This window comes from Anolis carolinensis, chromosome 2, assembly GCF_035594765.1.
Source record: "Anolis carolinensis isolate JA03-04 chromosome 2, rAnoCar3.1.pri, whole genome shotgun sequence".
NCBI lineage: Eukaryota > Metazoa > Chordata > Lepidosauria > Squamata > Dactyloidae > Anolis > Anolis carolinensis.
In genome coordinates this window covers 166,527,231-166,542,944 of record NC_085842.1, presented here as the reverse complement: position 1 = coordinate 166,542,944, position 15,714 = coordinate 166,527,231, and the positions used below count along the sequence as shown (strand labels likewise).

General features: G+C 42.1%; 2 protein-coding genes across 3 annotated transcripts in view; one reads left to right on the top strand and one right to left on the bottom strand.

Moving 5' to 3' along the window:
• Positions 1-7,844, bottom strand: part of sarnp (SAP domain containing ribonucleoprotein) — a 68,450-nt gene extending 60,606 nt beyond the window's left edge. For both annotated transcript variants that reach the window (XM_003223194.4, XM_003223195.4), the window contains exons 1-3: positions 7,690-7,844; positions 3,366-3,465; positions 1,850-1,896 (exon numbers count right to left, since the gene is read on the bottom strand). In XM_003223194.4, coding sequence (XP_003223242.1) covers positions 1,850-1,896; positions 3,366-3,465; positions 7,690-7,734 — 192 coding nt within the window. In that variant the 5' untranslated portion in view covers positions 7,735-7,844. The remainder of the gene's footprint in view (positions 1-1,849; positions 1,897-3,365; positions 3,466-7,689) is intronic.
• Positions 7,845-7,923: 79 nt separating this feature from the next.
• On the top strand, positions 7,924-14,343 carry ormdl2 (ORMDL sphingolipid biosynthesis regulator 2). The gene is made up of 4 exons (XM_003223199.4): positions 7,924-8,081; positions 10,592-10,766; positions 11,626-11,777; positions 13,509-14,343. Exons 2-4 carry the CDS (start codon positions 10,593-10,595, stop codon positions 13,642-13,644), a joined length of 462 nt encoding a protein of 153 aa, XP_003223247.1. The 5' UTR covers positions 7,924-8,081; position 10,592; the 3' UTR covers positions 13,645-14,343.
• The last annotated feature ends 1,371 nt before the right edge of the window (positions 14,344-15,714 follow it).

The window sequence follows — 15,714 nt, the reverse complement described above, 5'->3', positions numbered from 1 at the left end:
CCACAGGGTTGTGTCTTCAGACATAGCTGAGATACTAGTTCAGGCTGAAATTAAAATAGGCTAAACCTCTTTGGACCACAGACAGGTTTTTATTGCCTCACTCAGGATTTGCAACAGGGCACCCTTCCCTCAGAGCAAGCAGCAACATGGATTTGTCTTGATATCCCCACTTTCCCTCAGAATGGTGGCAGGCTGCAGACTTTTTCTGAGAGAAAGAAGAAGTGCCTCAGTTATTGCTTCCACTGGTCTTTCTTTCTCTTTGCCTATGGCTTGCCTCTGTCATCACTCCTTACACCACAGGGAAAAACTGCCAACTCGATGCCATTCATTTTCCTCACTGTTGAGGGAAAAATTATGTTCACTATGGTGAAGTTGCCACCAGAGGAGGAGGAGACAATAGAGTAAAAAAAAGAGGCAAACAAAAAGGACGAGCAGCACAACTAAGTTACTTTACATAGAGAAAGGAAACTTGTAAAGGTAAAACATTTGGAAGGGGGAATGGCAAGTTCCAATTGCTACTCTGCTGTATTGCTGCATGTGACCACCCCCCGCCCAAGGCTTAGGCTCAGAGCCTCTGCAGGCTGCACCAAATCCTTGTGAAGTTTGCATCTAGCCCCTGGGCTGCAAGTTGCACCAGTCTGAACTAGCTGATAGACCCCAGATCCCAAACCAATTTCAGTGTATAGAGCAGGCATGGGCAAACTTCAGCCCTCCTAACAGACCAAACCCCTGGAGGGCCAAAGTTTGCCCATGCCTGGTATAGAGCATACAGAGCAGTTGTGTAGTACATACTGTTACACCTTGGCCGCGAGTCTGCCCGAGTAGTTCCTGACTACCCTTTTGAAAGGTTGTTATGCAGCTTGTTACACCATCTCGCTCTTTCCAATAAAAACTCTAGGTAGCTAAAAACAATCTGGGTGAAGTTGGAATGGAAGCTAAAAAACTCCCTGAGGAACTGAAAAGGCAATGGTTGAACCATATTGCTACAGAATCTACTATAGAGCAGAAAAAGACCTTGCACTCCATACAAACTCAAAATGAAGACAAAAGAGGCTTTCTCTTTCATGGCCAGAACAAGAAGCATTGCTTCTCAAGCGTGGACGAAATTAACCTTTGCTCTTGAGCCCATCCTCAAAATTACTGAAAATTAGAATAATTTCAAAGAACTCTCACCAAAAAGGCAGAGTACAAATCCTCAATGACACAATAAACAGACTAAATCTTGTTTACAGAATACTAATTCATTACATAAAACTTATGATGATGCAAATCTAGGATTCAAAAGTAACTTTTCTGATACACTTCATCCTAGTTCCTTTTTTAAAAGGCAGTTTCTTAGGCAATTATATTATTTGCAAGAAGAGTATTCCAATGAAATGCCAGCCTTGCTCACGCCACTTGCAGCAAAATTCTACACATCCACTAAGCCATATATACCCATATTCTCAACAGAGCTTATTCCCACCTAATGGGAAGTAGACTTATAGGTTACCTTAATAGTAAGGATGAAGTACATGTTGTAATGGAGATTTATGTCTTAGTAAACTTAAGAACCTTCAAAAGAACACATAAAAAAATACAAACTAATTTACTTCCTGAATCATGAATATTATTTTGCACTAACATTGGATATTTTTCTGGTGATCGACTTGACAAGGAAGTCAACAGATATCTTGCTAGGATACATAGCATAATAGTTCAAATATAGTGGTGATAGTAATATAGTAATATAGATCTTTTCAGGTTATTTGCAGTTTGCAAGATTCTGTTAAGAGAAAGAAAAAAATAACTGTCAAGTTCAGGATACAGCAATAAAGGGTTAACCATCTTACACAAAAATATGATATACCTCTGTTTCTTCTCCCAAAACATCTTCTTCATTTGCTTCTTCCTCAGCTACAACCAGAGGAAAAACAGAAAGAGTTATAAATTAAAATATGATTTAAATTCTTGGGTGTCCTGAACTTTTTTTTTTTTTGGAAAATGTGGCTTCTACTTAGAATCTTGTACTTTATTATATTCTCTACATTCAAATCAACCAAACCACCACAATATTACAACATAATAAATTATATTACACATGTATTTATTAACTAAAAGTATAACATACAAAATGCATCTTAAGATTCAAGTCACAAAAGTTCACTTTGCTGTGTAGTCTAGGTTCTGCCATGACCTGCTATTTAGCTCAAACCATAGAAAATTGTCACACTTAAACATGCAGTCATAAATTCCAATGCTACAGCAAACACATCAGAAAATGAGGGATGAATACACAAACCTGTGCAATGTCTAATCAATGTCTGATGTTCCATGAAAAATCTTATTCAAAACACTGCTATAAAATTATTGCATAACAGTAGTGTACTGACTGAAAGCGTTTGTATAAATATGTTAACTAGAGTACTAAGTCATCCTGCCATTAGAAGTTTTTTTCTGTAGAGTTTTGGCTATTTTGCTTGCATTTCTAATGCGCTTTTTCATAATATTTGAAGTGCCCAAGAAGTCATACTCTCCTATTCTTCTGAAGACTGAAACTTAGCCTACAAAAACTGAAGAAAGGAAGATAGGATTATTCTGAAGTACTGGCAAAGACCAAGCAAATGTGCTGTGCCCATCTAGGTAGCACACATCTGCTCTATGCTGGATTAAAAAAAAAGGCATAGCAGAACACCACCGTGATTAGTGCAGCCTCCTCTCACATGTCAGAAGATGGTGCCTACCCCATAGGGTACATCTGTAACAGAAAGCCACCACCGTGATTAAAAATAGACATTTTCACACAATGGAATTTTGCTTCCTTCCTATCCTAACATGTAGCCTCTGCTGCACATAGAATCATAATGTTGGAAGAGACCCCACAGGCCATTCAGTCCAACCCTCTGCCATGCAGGAAAACACAATCAAAGCACCCTGACAGATAAATCATCCTGCTTCTGTTTCCAGAGAAGGAGACTCCACCATGCTCCAAGGCAACACATTCTACTGCTAAACAGCTCTTACCACCAGGAAGTTCTTCCTAATGTTTAGGTGTAATCTCTTTTCCTGCAATTTGAATCCACTGCTTTGTCTTGTAGTCTCCAGAGCAGCAGAAAACAAGCTTGCCCCCCTTCAATATGATATCTTTTCAGATATTGAAACATTGCTATCATGTCCCCTCTCAGCCTTCTTTTCTCCAAACTAAGCATACCCAGCTCCCTCAAAATCTTTGATCATTTTGGTCACCCTTGTCCGAATGCGTCCTGACTTGTCAATATCCTTCTTGATCTGTAGTGTCTAGGATACGGTATTCCAGATGAGATCTGACCAAAGCAGAATAGAATAGAATAGCGTGGGATCTTGGCAAAGTATAGAGAGGAACATACCATGTTGCTCAAAATAGGCTTGAAGTCTGTTGATGAGATCCTGCTTATTTCCTTTTGCCTCCAGACCTCGGGCTAAACATTCTTGCTTCAGCTCAGCAAGCTGTAAAATATGAAAGACAAAAAGTTTAAAGCATGTTTTCTCTTATAACTTCAAAACATGAAATATGAAGCAGAGAAATAAAGTCAGCAGATGCATTCACAACAACAGCAAGAAAATAAGCTAAAAGCTTTACGGTTTACACGAGCAGGCAGTCACAATGCCCTCCACAGGGCACCCTACAAAGGCTTGAAGACTCCTCAGCGCACCTCTCCAGAGTTGAGTGATTGTGTGACAGGAGCCAAGGCAAAGTTTGGCTGACTGGACCTGTGCATGGCTTGTCATATGACCACTCCGTTACAGGGAGTGGCCAGGCTGAGTCCTTCTGCCAGCTATCTGCTGTGGCTGCTGATGGGATAAAGAACTGTTGGTGGGATAGAGTGCTGTTGCTGCCTGGTGACCCCTTTCAGGTCTGGCAGAGCAGCTGGTTAGGGCAGGAATGGTGGCCATGGGCTTCTCCCCTTCCTTTGAAAGGCAAGTCGCAGCTGGGCTTGAATGAGAGGGTGAAACAGCAAAGCAAGTGCCCCCCCCCCTCTTTGTTGCTTCTGGACTTGGGGGTGGGGGCAAGCACTGGGACTCAGCACCTGGCACTGCTTACCAGGAGGCTCAGATTTTTGGCAGCTGTGAAAACGGATATCACTGTCACTATATCAACTGGGAAAGAAACAGATAAAAATCCCCAGAAGATGGTAATGGGATCCCTTTTACGCCACCTGCCTAACTCTGTCCTGCTGAAGGCAAAGTCATGCTGCTTACACCAGCAGCATGAAAAATAGGATAAACAATACATCACAGAAAAGAAATGGGGCATGACATAACATGACAAACATGTGGCAGCTCTGAGCCCAGAAGACAGTAGCAAGGGACCCAACCGCCTCTCCTCACTGTTTCTCCTTCCTCATTTGCTTTTTTTAGGGCTGTAATATACACTAATACTGTTGTTTTCCTCTCCTTTGAGCAACCACTCTGTTTTCACCCCTCTCTTTCATTCCTTCTGCAGGGTTGCAAGGGAGGGATCCTGTGTGTCCTTATTTGGGCCTTCTCCTGCCTGTATTAGCTCTGGGCACTGGGAGACACATCAAAACTGGACATTTCCCTCTGCCAGCAGCTTCCACTCACATGAGTGCAAAATGCCTGCCTGCCAAGGGTGTGGGAGAGGGTAGCACCATGAGTTACCATGCTGGGGTGACATTAACCTTAGTGATGCCACTGGACTGATGAGGATCAGAGGTGAGTGATTTACAAAAGGGGTGAATCACTGAAAACAGAAAGCAGTCAAGTGGTGGGAAAGTGTATCTTCCAGTAAGTGCTGATATACAGGCCCAGCCAGCCTTTGCATTCCTCCTTTCACATTGTTGTTCTGCTACGGGGAGGAAGCAGACTGAGCAGCTGAGCAACAGCAGAATAGCCATAAGACAGAAACCAAGGTAAAAACTAGCTGGCTCTGCACATTGCCATTCCATGTGCTCCAGCCACAAACTAATGGAAAGAAGTGGGAGAAGTCTTCAGTAATTATACATTTGTATAGAATCATTCCGATAAAAATATTATAATAGGAGTGTGTGTATTTATTTTTCTTTCTCCAAATCTGAAGACCCTTGATTAGCAACTTTATATGAATATTTGATGCACTTTAGAGTTTTGACCTTAAGGGGTCTTCAAAACAAAAATATTTAAAGAGTTTCCTGGGTAAAGAAAAGGTGAAGAACCAATGGTTTAAGTGGGAGTTGAAGTCCAAAGCACTTGGCAAACTAAAGTTTGGGAAATACTGTCTTAGGGCAATGGGGCCCAAACTGATACAAACTGACACGGATTCCATCCTAATGCCAAATCAATTCATTTACAGTTTTCGAGAGAACCTCTACATAAGAATGTTTCAACATAAATATGTTTTAACTTACAAATCCCCACTAGGCCTAGAGTGACATTTTGACATCCGAGCACTGTTTTGACCTACAAACAATTCTTTGCCTCCAAACCAATTCTAACAGTAAGGCAGAGAGAAATAAAACTGGACTGGATTCCTAGCTGAAGCAGGTCTGGCTCTTCCTGCAAGGCAAAAACTCTAGCTCCATGTGAGTGCTTCCCCTGAATGTTCTGGGAGGAGCCCGATCCAGAGATTCCACTCTAGAGATTGCAGTCCAGCCAAGTGCAGCAGAGCCTCAGCCTAAACAAGGAGGGAGTACTGTATGTTTTGCTTCAAGGAGAGATTAGGGGGCGGGAGAGAGAGAGAGAGAGGTAATTGAATTACAGTAAGAAGAAAATGATGCTGTTTTTCCTTGCAGTTACACTGGCCAACCCAGTTATGCTGCCTCAAATTTTCTACCTTGATACAGTGGTTGGATGGAACCAAGAACTGCCTATCTCTGAACATGTTATACATTATTTGTTATTTATAAAGTACATTTTCTTATTTAAAAACACATAACAAAATTAGGGTAGTTTTGGGGGGCTGGAACCGATAAATTGCATTTCAATGGGAAATTTGCTTTGAGATAAGAATGTTTTGACTTAAGAACACAGTCACAGACCGAATTAAATTCTTAAATTAAGGTATCACTGCATGAACAACGCACAAAAATGAGTTATCTTGCAGACCACAAGCTGAGCATGGGTCAACAGTGTGATGTGGCAGCTAAAAAAGCAATGCGATTCTAAGCTGTATCAATTGGAGTATAGTGTTGAGATTGAGGGAAGTCATAATCTAAGTGTATTCTGCTTTGGAATAAACCTGTATCCAGTTCTGGGCACCACAATTCAAGAAGGACATTGACAAGCTGCGATGTGTCCAGAGGAAAGAGACCAAAAAGATAAAAGGTTTGGAAACCAAGCCCTACAAGGAGCAACTTAGGATGCTGGGTATGTTTAGCTTGGAGAAAAGAAGGCTGAGGGGACATCATAACAGCCATGCTTAAATATCTGAAAAGATGTCACATTGAGCAGGGGGCAAGCTTGTTTTTTGCTGCCCTGGAGGTTAGGACCCATGGAGCAACGGATTCAAACTGCAGGATAGAAGTTTCCCCTTCAACATGAGGAACAACTTCCTGAAAACAAGAGCTGTTTGGCAGCAGATTTTTTTTGGTGTGAGGAGCGACTTGAGAAACTGCAAGTCGTATCTAGTGTGAAAGAATTGGTTGTCCTTGACATTGCCCAGGGAATGCCTGGATGTTTGATGTTTTCCCATCCTCTTATGGGAGGCTTCTCTTATGTCCCTGCACGAGGAGCTAGAGCTGACAGTCGGGAGCTCATCCCGCTCCCTGGATTCGAACTGCTGACGTTTCAGTCAGCAGCCCTGCCATTGCACCACTGGGGCTCCATAGGGGATAGGCTGCTCCCTCAGAGTGTGGTGAAGCCTCATTCTCTAGAGGTTTCTAAGCATTTATTAGATGTGTTGTCGAAGGTTTTTGTGGCCAGAATCCCTAGGCTGCTTTGAGTTTTCCGGGCTGTGTTCTAGAAGCATTTTCTTCTGATGTTTCACCCACATCTATTGCAGACATTCTCTGAGGTTTTGTGGCTGTTAGGAGAAATAATACCAAAAGAAATCCTTTTGGGTTGGGAACTAGGCAAGTGGGGTTTATTTATCTGTGGAAAGTCCAGGGTGTGAGAAAGAACTCTTGTCTGCCTGAGGCAAATGTGAATGTGTCAATTAACACCTCCCAACAATGAATCCCCCCAGGCAGGAAACAGCCAGGCCTCAAAGCTGCCAGGCTATTCAATGCTAATCAAGCTGGCCAACTGTAACATTCACACCTACCTCAGGCAGACAAGAATTCTTTTTCCCGCCCTGGACATTCCACAGATATATAAACCCCACGTGACTAGTTCCCAACACCTCACAACCTCTGAGGATGCCTGCCACAGATGTGGGCGAAACTTCAGGAGATAATGCTTCTGGAACATGGCCATACAGCCCGGAAAACTCATAGCAACCTAGATATTAGATGGTGCTTTGACTGTGTGTTCCTGCATGGCAGAATGGGGCCTCCTCCAACTGACCTGGAAAAGGCCTTCCTCAGCGGGAGGAGCACGGCCGCTCTTTCCCGCCCTCACGAGACAGACAGACAGAGAGGCACAAGCCACCCCCTGAGGAGAAGCCGCCGCCGCTGCTCCAGCCAAACACAAGCACGAAGCGCCGGGCAAGAAAGGGAAAGGGAGGGGACGAGGAGAGGCCACGGGCCGCTTCCTCGGCTCCTCCAAAAGAACCCCGCGAGACTGGACTCGCGTTACCTTCAACTTGTGGAGCTCCACAGTTTCTGTCGCCGCCGCCGCCATCTTCTCCTCGCCAGGGCCTCCGCACCCCCTGCGCGGGGCACCCAATCAGGGCCGCGCTATCACTGGCACCTCACACCTCCCAGCATCGCCTCTCCTCATTGGCTCCTCTCGCGGAGAGGCGAAACATCGCCGAGAAGAGCTACCAATGGGCATGGAAAGAAAGAGGATGCAGGAGGTAGCGATTGGCTGGCGGGTGGGAAGGAGGGAAGTAAGGAGGGAAGCGGAGACGATGCCGGGTCTCTTCCTGGAAACCCCTTCTCTGCCGGGCGAGGGAGAGGCGCTGGCTGCTGCTGTTGTGGAGAAGTCCCGTTTCCTGGAAGGAGAGGCGCTCCGGAGGAAGCCGCCAGGTAGGCGCCCAAGGAGGTCTTCCTAGAGAGAAGGAAGGAAGGAGCCGAGGGCGCGCTCACGCTGTAGAACGGAGGCGGTTCCACACCACCTGGACTGCCTGCCATGACTCAAGGCTATGGCGCCTTAGTTTGACCGGGCCTTTCGCCTTCTCTGCCGAAGAGAGCCTCGCCTTAGCACACTGAAAATCCCACCATCCCCCCAGTTTGATTTGCTTCGAATAGCCTTGCAGCTTCAAGGCCTGGCTTCTTTTGTTGGGAGGTGATTAGCTGGCCCTGATTGTTTCTTGTCTGGAATTCCCCTGTTTTAAGTGTTGTTCTTTGGTGGTGTTGTATGTATTCCGGGCTGTATGGCCATGTTCCAGAAGTATTCTCTCCTGACGTTTCGCCCACATCTATGGCAGGCATCCAGTTGTTCTTTATTTGCTGTCCAGATTTCGGAGTTTTTAAAATACTGGTGGCCAGATTTTGTTCATTTTCATTGTTTCCTCCTTTCTGTCGAAATTGTCCACACGTTTGTGGATTTCAGTGGCTTCTCTGTGTAGTCTGACATGGTGGTTGTGAGAGTGGTCCAGCATTTCTGTGTTCTCAAATAACATGCTGTGTCTAGGTTGGTTCAGCAAGTGCTCTGCTGTGGCTGACTTCTCTTGTCTGTTTGAGGCAAGTGTAGATTTTGTATCTGTGGAGCGGCAGAGGTAAAAGATATCACACATGTACTGTTTAGCTGTAACTGTATGAGAGAGAAAGAAACCAATATCTCGGTCCATACATTATACAAAAGTCACACTTGGATCCTATAAAAAAAACACATTTTTACTGGCTGGCCGGAATCCTCAAATAGCATACAAAATGGCCCTTTTTCTATTTAAAGCAACTCAGTTGAGAACTGCATATTTGGAGTCGATTGGGGTAAATTGTAGGGGTGATGCAAATATTTGATCTGGATCAGGATCTTGATCTTGTTAACAGCTTGCTTATTTTAACTGATTGTAATGTGGATTGTATATGTGTGTGTTTAATGTGTTTGTTAAAGGTTTTAAATGTTTTGATACGGCCAATGGGCTAATCAATAAAACATATTGGAATATTGGGCAGTCTTCTCTGGTTGAGTTAGTCTGCAGTGCCTTTCGTGTTCCTTGATTCGTGTCTGGGCAATGCTGTGTTTGGTGGTCTATGTAGACTTGTCCACAGCTGCATGGTATATGGTAGAGTCCTGCAGAGGTGAGAGGATCCTTCTTGCCCTTTGCTGAACTTAGCATTTGTTGGATTTTCTTAATGGGTTTCTAGATAGGTTGTGTTTCTCCATCAGCTTCCCTATGCAGAAAGCAGAGCTGTTCCACCTGTGGCATCCTTTCAAAGTCACCCCCATCGATCAAGACAAGCATATATTTCAGAATCCAAACTACAGTGGGCAACAAGCAGCAGGGAAATGAGAGCAGTGAAGGGTGTAATAAGATGCCTTGCGGGGTGGATAATGTAAACAATTGGGAGTGCCACCTATATTAAGCTTGGAATGTATTACACTGTGTAACACGATTTTTGTTCCTGGGTTATATATGTCATTTTCTAATTGGTTCTAGCATAAAAACATGGAAAAGGTTTATTAAACTGCAAAAACTTTATTCTTGTGGGACATCCTGCAGCACATTTTGCTATAGTTTTTCAATTAACATCTCATAGAGTCTCGACCAATTCGACGTAATATGTGGCAGTCACAAAAATGCAGTTTCTGGAGTGTAAAAAATATTTTCAAAGTAAGTACTGCACTTACTTGTAAGGAGCCCGTGGTGGCACTGCAGGTTAAACCGCTGAGCTGCTGAACTTGCTGGTCAAAAAGTCAGCAGTTCGAATGTGGGGAGCGGGGTGAGCTCCCGTTGTTAGCCCCAGCTTCTGTCAACCTAGCAGTTCGAAAATATGCAAATGTGAATAGATCAATAGGTACTGCTCCAGTGGTAAGGTAATGGCGCTCCATGCAGTCATGCCAGCCACATGACCTTGAAGGTGTCTACGGACAACGCTAACTCTTCAGTTTAGAAATAGAGATGAGCACCACCCCCCAGTCAGACATGACTAGATTTAATGTCAAGGGGAAGCCTTTACCTTTACTGCACAATTAAACAGGAAATAACACTTTCAAACCAGGAACAGAGCATTTTCAAATTTTGTTACATAGTGTTATGGTTATTAGTGCAACACAGGTCCTTGCATTCATTTTGTAATCTTGGGACAGTATTTTGAACTGCATTGAATTACACTGCATGACACCACACTGACTGTATCATGCGGTTCAAACTGCGTTATATGGTCAGTGTGAAACCAGCCTAAGACTGAAGTTTAGGAGGCTCTGAGAACAGCTCAGGTTTAGGGTTTGAGACCTAAGGCAGGCTGTGTGTTAAAAGCTCCCCCCCCCCCCCTCAAAGGGGGAGATATGCCTAGAAAGGTATTAACCTTGTGGAAGAAACTGCCTTTTGTAGTGATTTCTGATATGTAGCTCCTCTGTGTTTTCGCTCCAGTATGAATGTTGGGGTAGCTCACAGCGAAGTGAATCCCAACACGCGAGTGATGAACAGCCGCGGCATCTGGCTGGCCTACAGTATTTCAGTGGCAGTCCTCCACATCATCCTTCTCAGCATCCCCTTCTTCAGTGTTCCTGTGGTCTGGACTCTGACCAACGTCATCCATAACCTGGTAGGTCAAAACCCTCCTGCTGCAGGATCTGATTATCTTCACCCTCTTACTTAAGCTTGCTTTGTTACCTGTGACTTGAGGGCATGTGCAAAGAGTGGGAGAGTGGTTTTTGAATCCTTCTGAGCCAGTTTGGGATAATAATCATCATCATACATTACATTTCACATTTATTTTGAACTCTTGCTGGGTGATAACAGCGTTTGGGGCAAAAACATGTCCTCTAGATCACTGCTTCTTAAACTGTGGGTCCCGACCCCAAATGTGGTCTCCTTAGCACAATGTTGGGGTCCTGAAAAAATTGGCAACAGAACGTCACCCATGTACACAAATCTGTTAGCCACAACCTGAAGTATTTAAAGTGGACTCTGCAGAAATGCTTCAGTTGCACACCACAAAAGAAAAAGCTTGTTTAGCCAACCTTGCAGAGGCTGGTTTATTATACTTATTTTATATACTTGGGGCTGAAAGGGGTCAAGAATGTAAAACATTTAAGAAGCCCTGCTTTAGACTTTGTTTTCAGCTGAAAATAGTGCTTAAGAATTTTAGAAAAGTACTTGCAGAGTATTGTGGGAGTAGGTCACCTCTTGAGGGTCACAAAATTCACATTATTCTTTTAAGGCATTGTTTCATTACAGTTGATTCTAAGATACATTATAAAAAAAATCAAAGAAAATAAATCTTGAAGATTGTCATGGGTTTGGCATATTAAATGTGCTTAAGGAATTTTATCATGTATGCTTGTTGCCATTTCTTGTTGAATCCCCAAAGATGTTGTAGTTATGCCATTTTAATTTAACATTGCTGCCTCTTTCCTACTGCACTATAAAAGAAGGGAAGACCATGATTATTTCTCTCTCAGGCAATGTATTGGCTCCTGCACACAGTAAAAGGGACCCCCTTTGAAACGCCCGACCAGGGCAAGGATCGCCTCCTCACACACTGGGAGCAGATTGATTATGGGACACAGTGGACATCCTCACGCAAATTCCTAAGCATCTCACCAATTGTGCTGTAAGTGTCAGGACATGCTTAATGCAGCTTTGGTTATATTCACTTGTTTTTTGGTTATGTTTAGTTTACTGCTGTGAAGCATTTGCTGTATTTTAACATTAGTGGCCAGAACTCATTGACTATGCCATCTTATGTTGTTACCTATTAATCTTTTCTACCCAGCCATTGGTCTAGCAGTAGCTATGCATATGCAGTTGATCTTAGTCAGTGATTGAGATATAAGGAGATTAAGATTTTTTTCCCTTTCTTTTTTTTAAAAAAATATTTTTTATTAGGGAAAATAAGAAAGAGGGGGGAGGGGTATTTTTCTTTTACAAGTAAAGTGGGAGAACAATAGAGATGATAGGATAGTAGGAAAAATCTATAAGGGAGTACAGTAAGTGTGGGTAGATGTTTCAGGTATGGTAGGTAATGGAAAAGGTAGAAGGGTAGAAATGGGACAAGGGGTAGGATAGTTGGGAGAGGGGGGTTCTTGACTTCCCAATCTTCATCTTTGTGTATTCTTCTAGTTTGTTGTATTGTTGATATTTATCTTTATTTTGTCCTTTCCTTTTTCTCTAGTCTGATTCACGTTCCTTCCTTCTTAAATTTAATTTCTCTGTTGCTTAATTATCTGGCACTGATACATGCCTTCTTAGTCTTTGAACAATCTCCAGTCTGTTGGGAGTCTCACGTCACCCTGTGTGTTCTTTCATTAAAAACATTAATCTATCCATCTCCATTATTTCCAAAATTTTATTTCATCAATGTTTTTTGAAAGTGAGACATCAGCTGCGTATTTACAAAAGCTGCCTTGGCCTTTTTTCTGAGATTAATCTAGTAGCTGTTCCTTAAAGACAGAAAAAGTTGGTTTAAAGCAAAAGTTTGAGCTATTTCCCGCCTCCTCCAGAAACTAAAGTCCTATGGACTACAGATTAACCCTTCCCTTCCTGATCATGGAAGAATGTACATTAACTTCTATTCCAAATAAACACAAGTTGCACCCATAATGCTTCTTTAGTGGTATAGAAAAACTAAAATGAAGCAGGTTTGGCACTACAGTCATATCTTAATTTACACTATCTTTGCTAGTCCAACCATTTTGCTGCCATATTTGGTAGACTGAATTGTCATTGTGTTTAATGGGCTTAGTCTCAGGTAAGCTGGATATATAAAATTGTATAACTTCATGCCATTGCTCTATTGTGGAACTGGGGAAAAAGTGGCCATCCAACTATTGGTTTGAAATTTCCAACAGTGCTACCTGGTGCAGTTGATGGTGAGTTCCACTACTGGAGGACCATGCCTTTTCATGTTATCTCATTACAAGGATGTGCATTAGGCTTTTCTGTCAGAAAATGTGAGCAGCTTTTTGATCCTTTTCACATTGAAATCTTTGTTAGTGGGAAGTACTAAGCTGAGATGCCTACTCAGGCTTGATGCAACAAGATTATTTTTAAACATGGCTCGACTGGGCTCAGAAAGAAACAGTAACACATAGTTTCCATTTATGCATATCACTGTGAAATAGTCATGTTTTCGCTACCCAAAATGCTCACTGCTTACTTGAAAAGTAAATTAAACACTTAGGTTTCCTACATGACTGTTTTCCCATCCGCCTTGAAATGAAAAATTGGATGAAGCTTTGTGTTTTGGTTTCATTTTTGTTTAGAGAATTCTTGACTGAATGACATTGTGATTGATGTACAGATTGAAGTATGTATAGCTAACACAGTATTTTCTCCCCACCAGATACATTTTGACCAGCTTTTATACAAAGTATGACCCTGTGCACTTTGTAATCAACACAACCTCCTTGTTGAGTGTCCTTTTGCCCAAACTGCCCCTGTTCCATGGCGTCCGCATATTTGGCATCAACAAATACTGAAGCAACTATTGAGCATTGCACTAGAGACTGAATTCCTCCAGCGAAAAGCTGCTCATCACTCCAAAGGTCCTCGTGGCAAAGTATAGATCACTCTTTGTGAAGCTCTATTGAACTATGCATAATGGAGTGGGGCAGAGAGAGAACTATAGCTGCCCACAAGAACTTGAGCTGTCCTTATCTATTTATTTCATGCAAGGAGATTTAAACAATTCTCTTTGTGGCTACTCTGTGACTTTTCGAACGGAATGAAAAAATAATTAAGGTGTCAGGAGGACAGTTTCTCCTGCAAGATTTTTACTTGAGTTGCTTGTGATTGGTGAATTAAATCAGCTTTTTTGGTGTGTGGGGGGGGGGGGGAGGGGGGGTTTGTTGTAACATTTTTATTTTTAGACATTCCCATTTCAAACAATATTTTTTTGGAAGCACCTCTGAATCACCTCTTGTGAAAAGTCAACTGTTATATACTGTGATGTTTCTAAGTTGTTCAAATTACATATGTCTATCATGCTCCTGAAGTTATAATTTTGTAAAAATATATCTGCTTTAAGAGGAATATTCCTGTTATTGTTAAAGGATATATACTATATAGCATTTTGCTTCACTGAATATTTTAAAAATAGCCCTTCTGATTAAAAAGGAAAAGTGTAAAATCATTTTAGTAATGAAAGATAAGAATTAAAACACAACTTTTGCCCTTGCTGTGCACTGTTTCACTCTTTAGCAATTTCTTCTAGGCTTTCTTGCCTGTCTGGATTCTCTTCTGTCTTTTCCTTGTTTTCTATAGCTGTAATAACTGCTAAGGAGATGGTATGGATGCCATCACAAAATAGCCATCATAGGATGGGCTCTGTGATGTTCACAAAATTGATGTTTGATGTTGGTGTGGATAGTTAAAAAGTGAGACTTCTGAGGGTAGAAAACAACTTGCCCACAAATCTGTATGTAATGCAAATGTAGGGACTGGGTTCTGAACAGAAACTGTTTTTTCAACTGTTTTTTTCTCACATCAGATCACACATTTATACACCCCACATTATAAATGCACAAGAACCCTTTTTCCCCTCTGGATCCTAATTCAACTCTTATTTTTCCTACAAACTCTGTCACATACAGATGTACATCTCTATCTTCTAAATCATCATGTACGTATTTTTGATACAGGAAAATATAGGAGAATTTGGTGGGCATTGTTGGAAGTCCTTACAAATGCTATGTAAGGAACCCTATTTATAAGATTGGGAACCAAATAGAACAGACGCAAAATCCTAAAAACAAAAATCCAACCTTAAAACCCACAGCCTCCTCTGCTGAAGATATTCTGGTACCAACTGATGATCATAAGCTTTCTGAGTTATTTTACAACAAAACCAATATGAAAATAGTTATCAGGCTGTGGCAGTCTACCCTGGTGGTGGTTTTGGATTTGATCATTCACTTACATGAGTTGATGATTCACTTACATGAGTAACCTCTTGATGTAGCAGGGCAGTCATCTTGTTAGTGACTCTCATATACATGAGTGTATGGGAAGGAAAATGGGTAATTTCAGCCTGAATATCTGAGCTCTTGGGAGAAGGAAATGGCAAGTGCATTTCATGAAGAGCCCCCCACCCCCCTGAATATAAGACCAGTTATAAGAGCCCCTTCCAGGACTTTACAGCCGGAGGATGCTACCTGCATGTGTAAATTGAGCTTCTGCACAAACAGGATGATGACCAGTAACACTCCATTAAAATGACAAAGTTGCAGGCTGAAAGTAACATGGCAGATTACAATAATTAACCAGTTTCTCTGAACATCAGTTACATTTTTGTGCATCTTTGATCTTACCGTAGGAAAGCCCTTAGTGCTTCACCATTCAGTGCCAGGTGTACTTGTTGGAAGATTTAGTTGACACTTTGATGGTGAAAAATGGTTAGAATGGACACGCTTCCACAGCTCAACCTTCTTTTCCTACCTGCATAGTTAAATATCTGTGTTGTGATCATCCCTCATGTTTCTTTTGGCATTTGTGAAATGGATCGGACATTCCTATCTGAATACTCAGCAAATATTTTGAATAGCTATTTT

Bases quoted from the DNA above. Each gene is read 5' to 3' on its own strand.
- ormdl2 (XM_003223199.4), top strand. From the start codon at position 10,593: ATGAATGTTGGGGTAGCTCACAGCGAAGTGAATCCCAACACGCGAGTG. The intron at 10,767-11,625 runs GTAGGTCAAAAC...TTTCTCTCTCAG, and splicing joins CCAACGTCATCCATAACCTG to GCAATGTATTGGCTCCTGCA. The intron at 11,778-13,508 runs GTAAGTGTCAGG...TCTCCCCACCAG, and splicing joins AGCATCTCACCAATTGTGCT to ATACATTTTGACCAGCTTTT.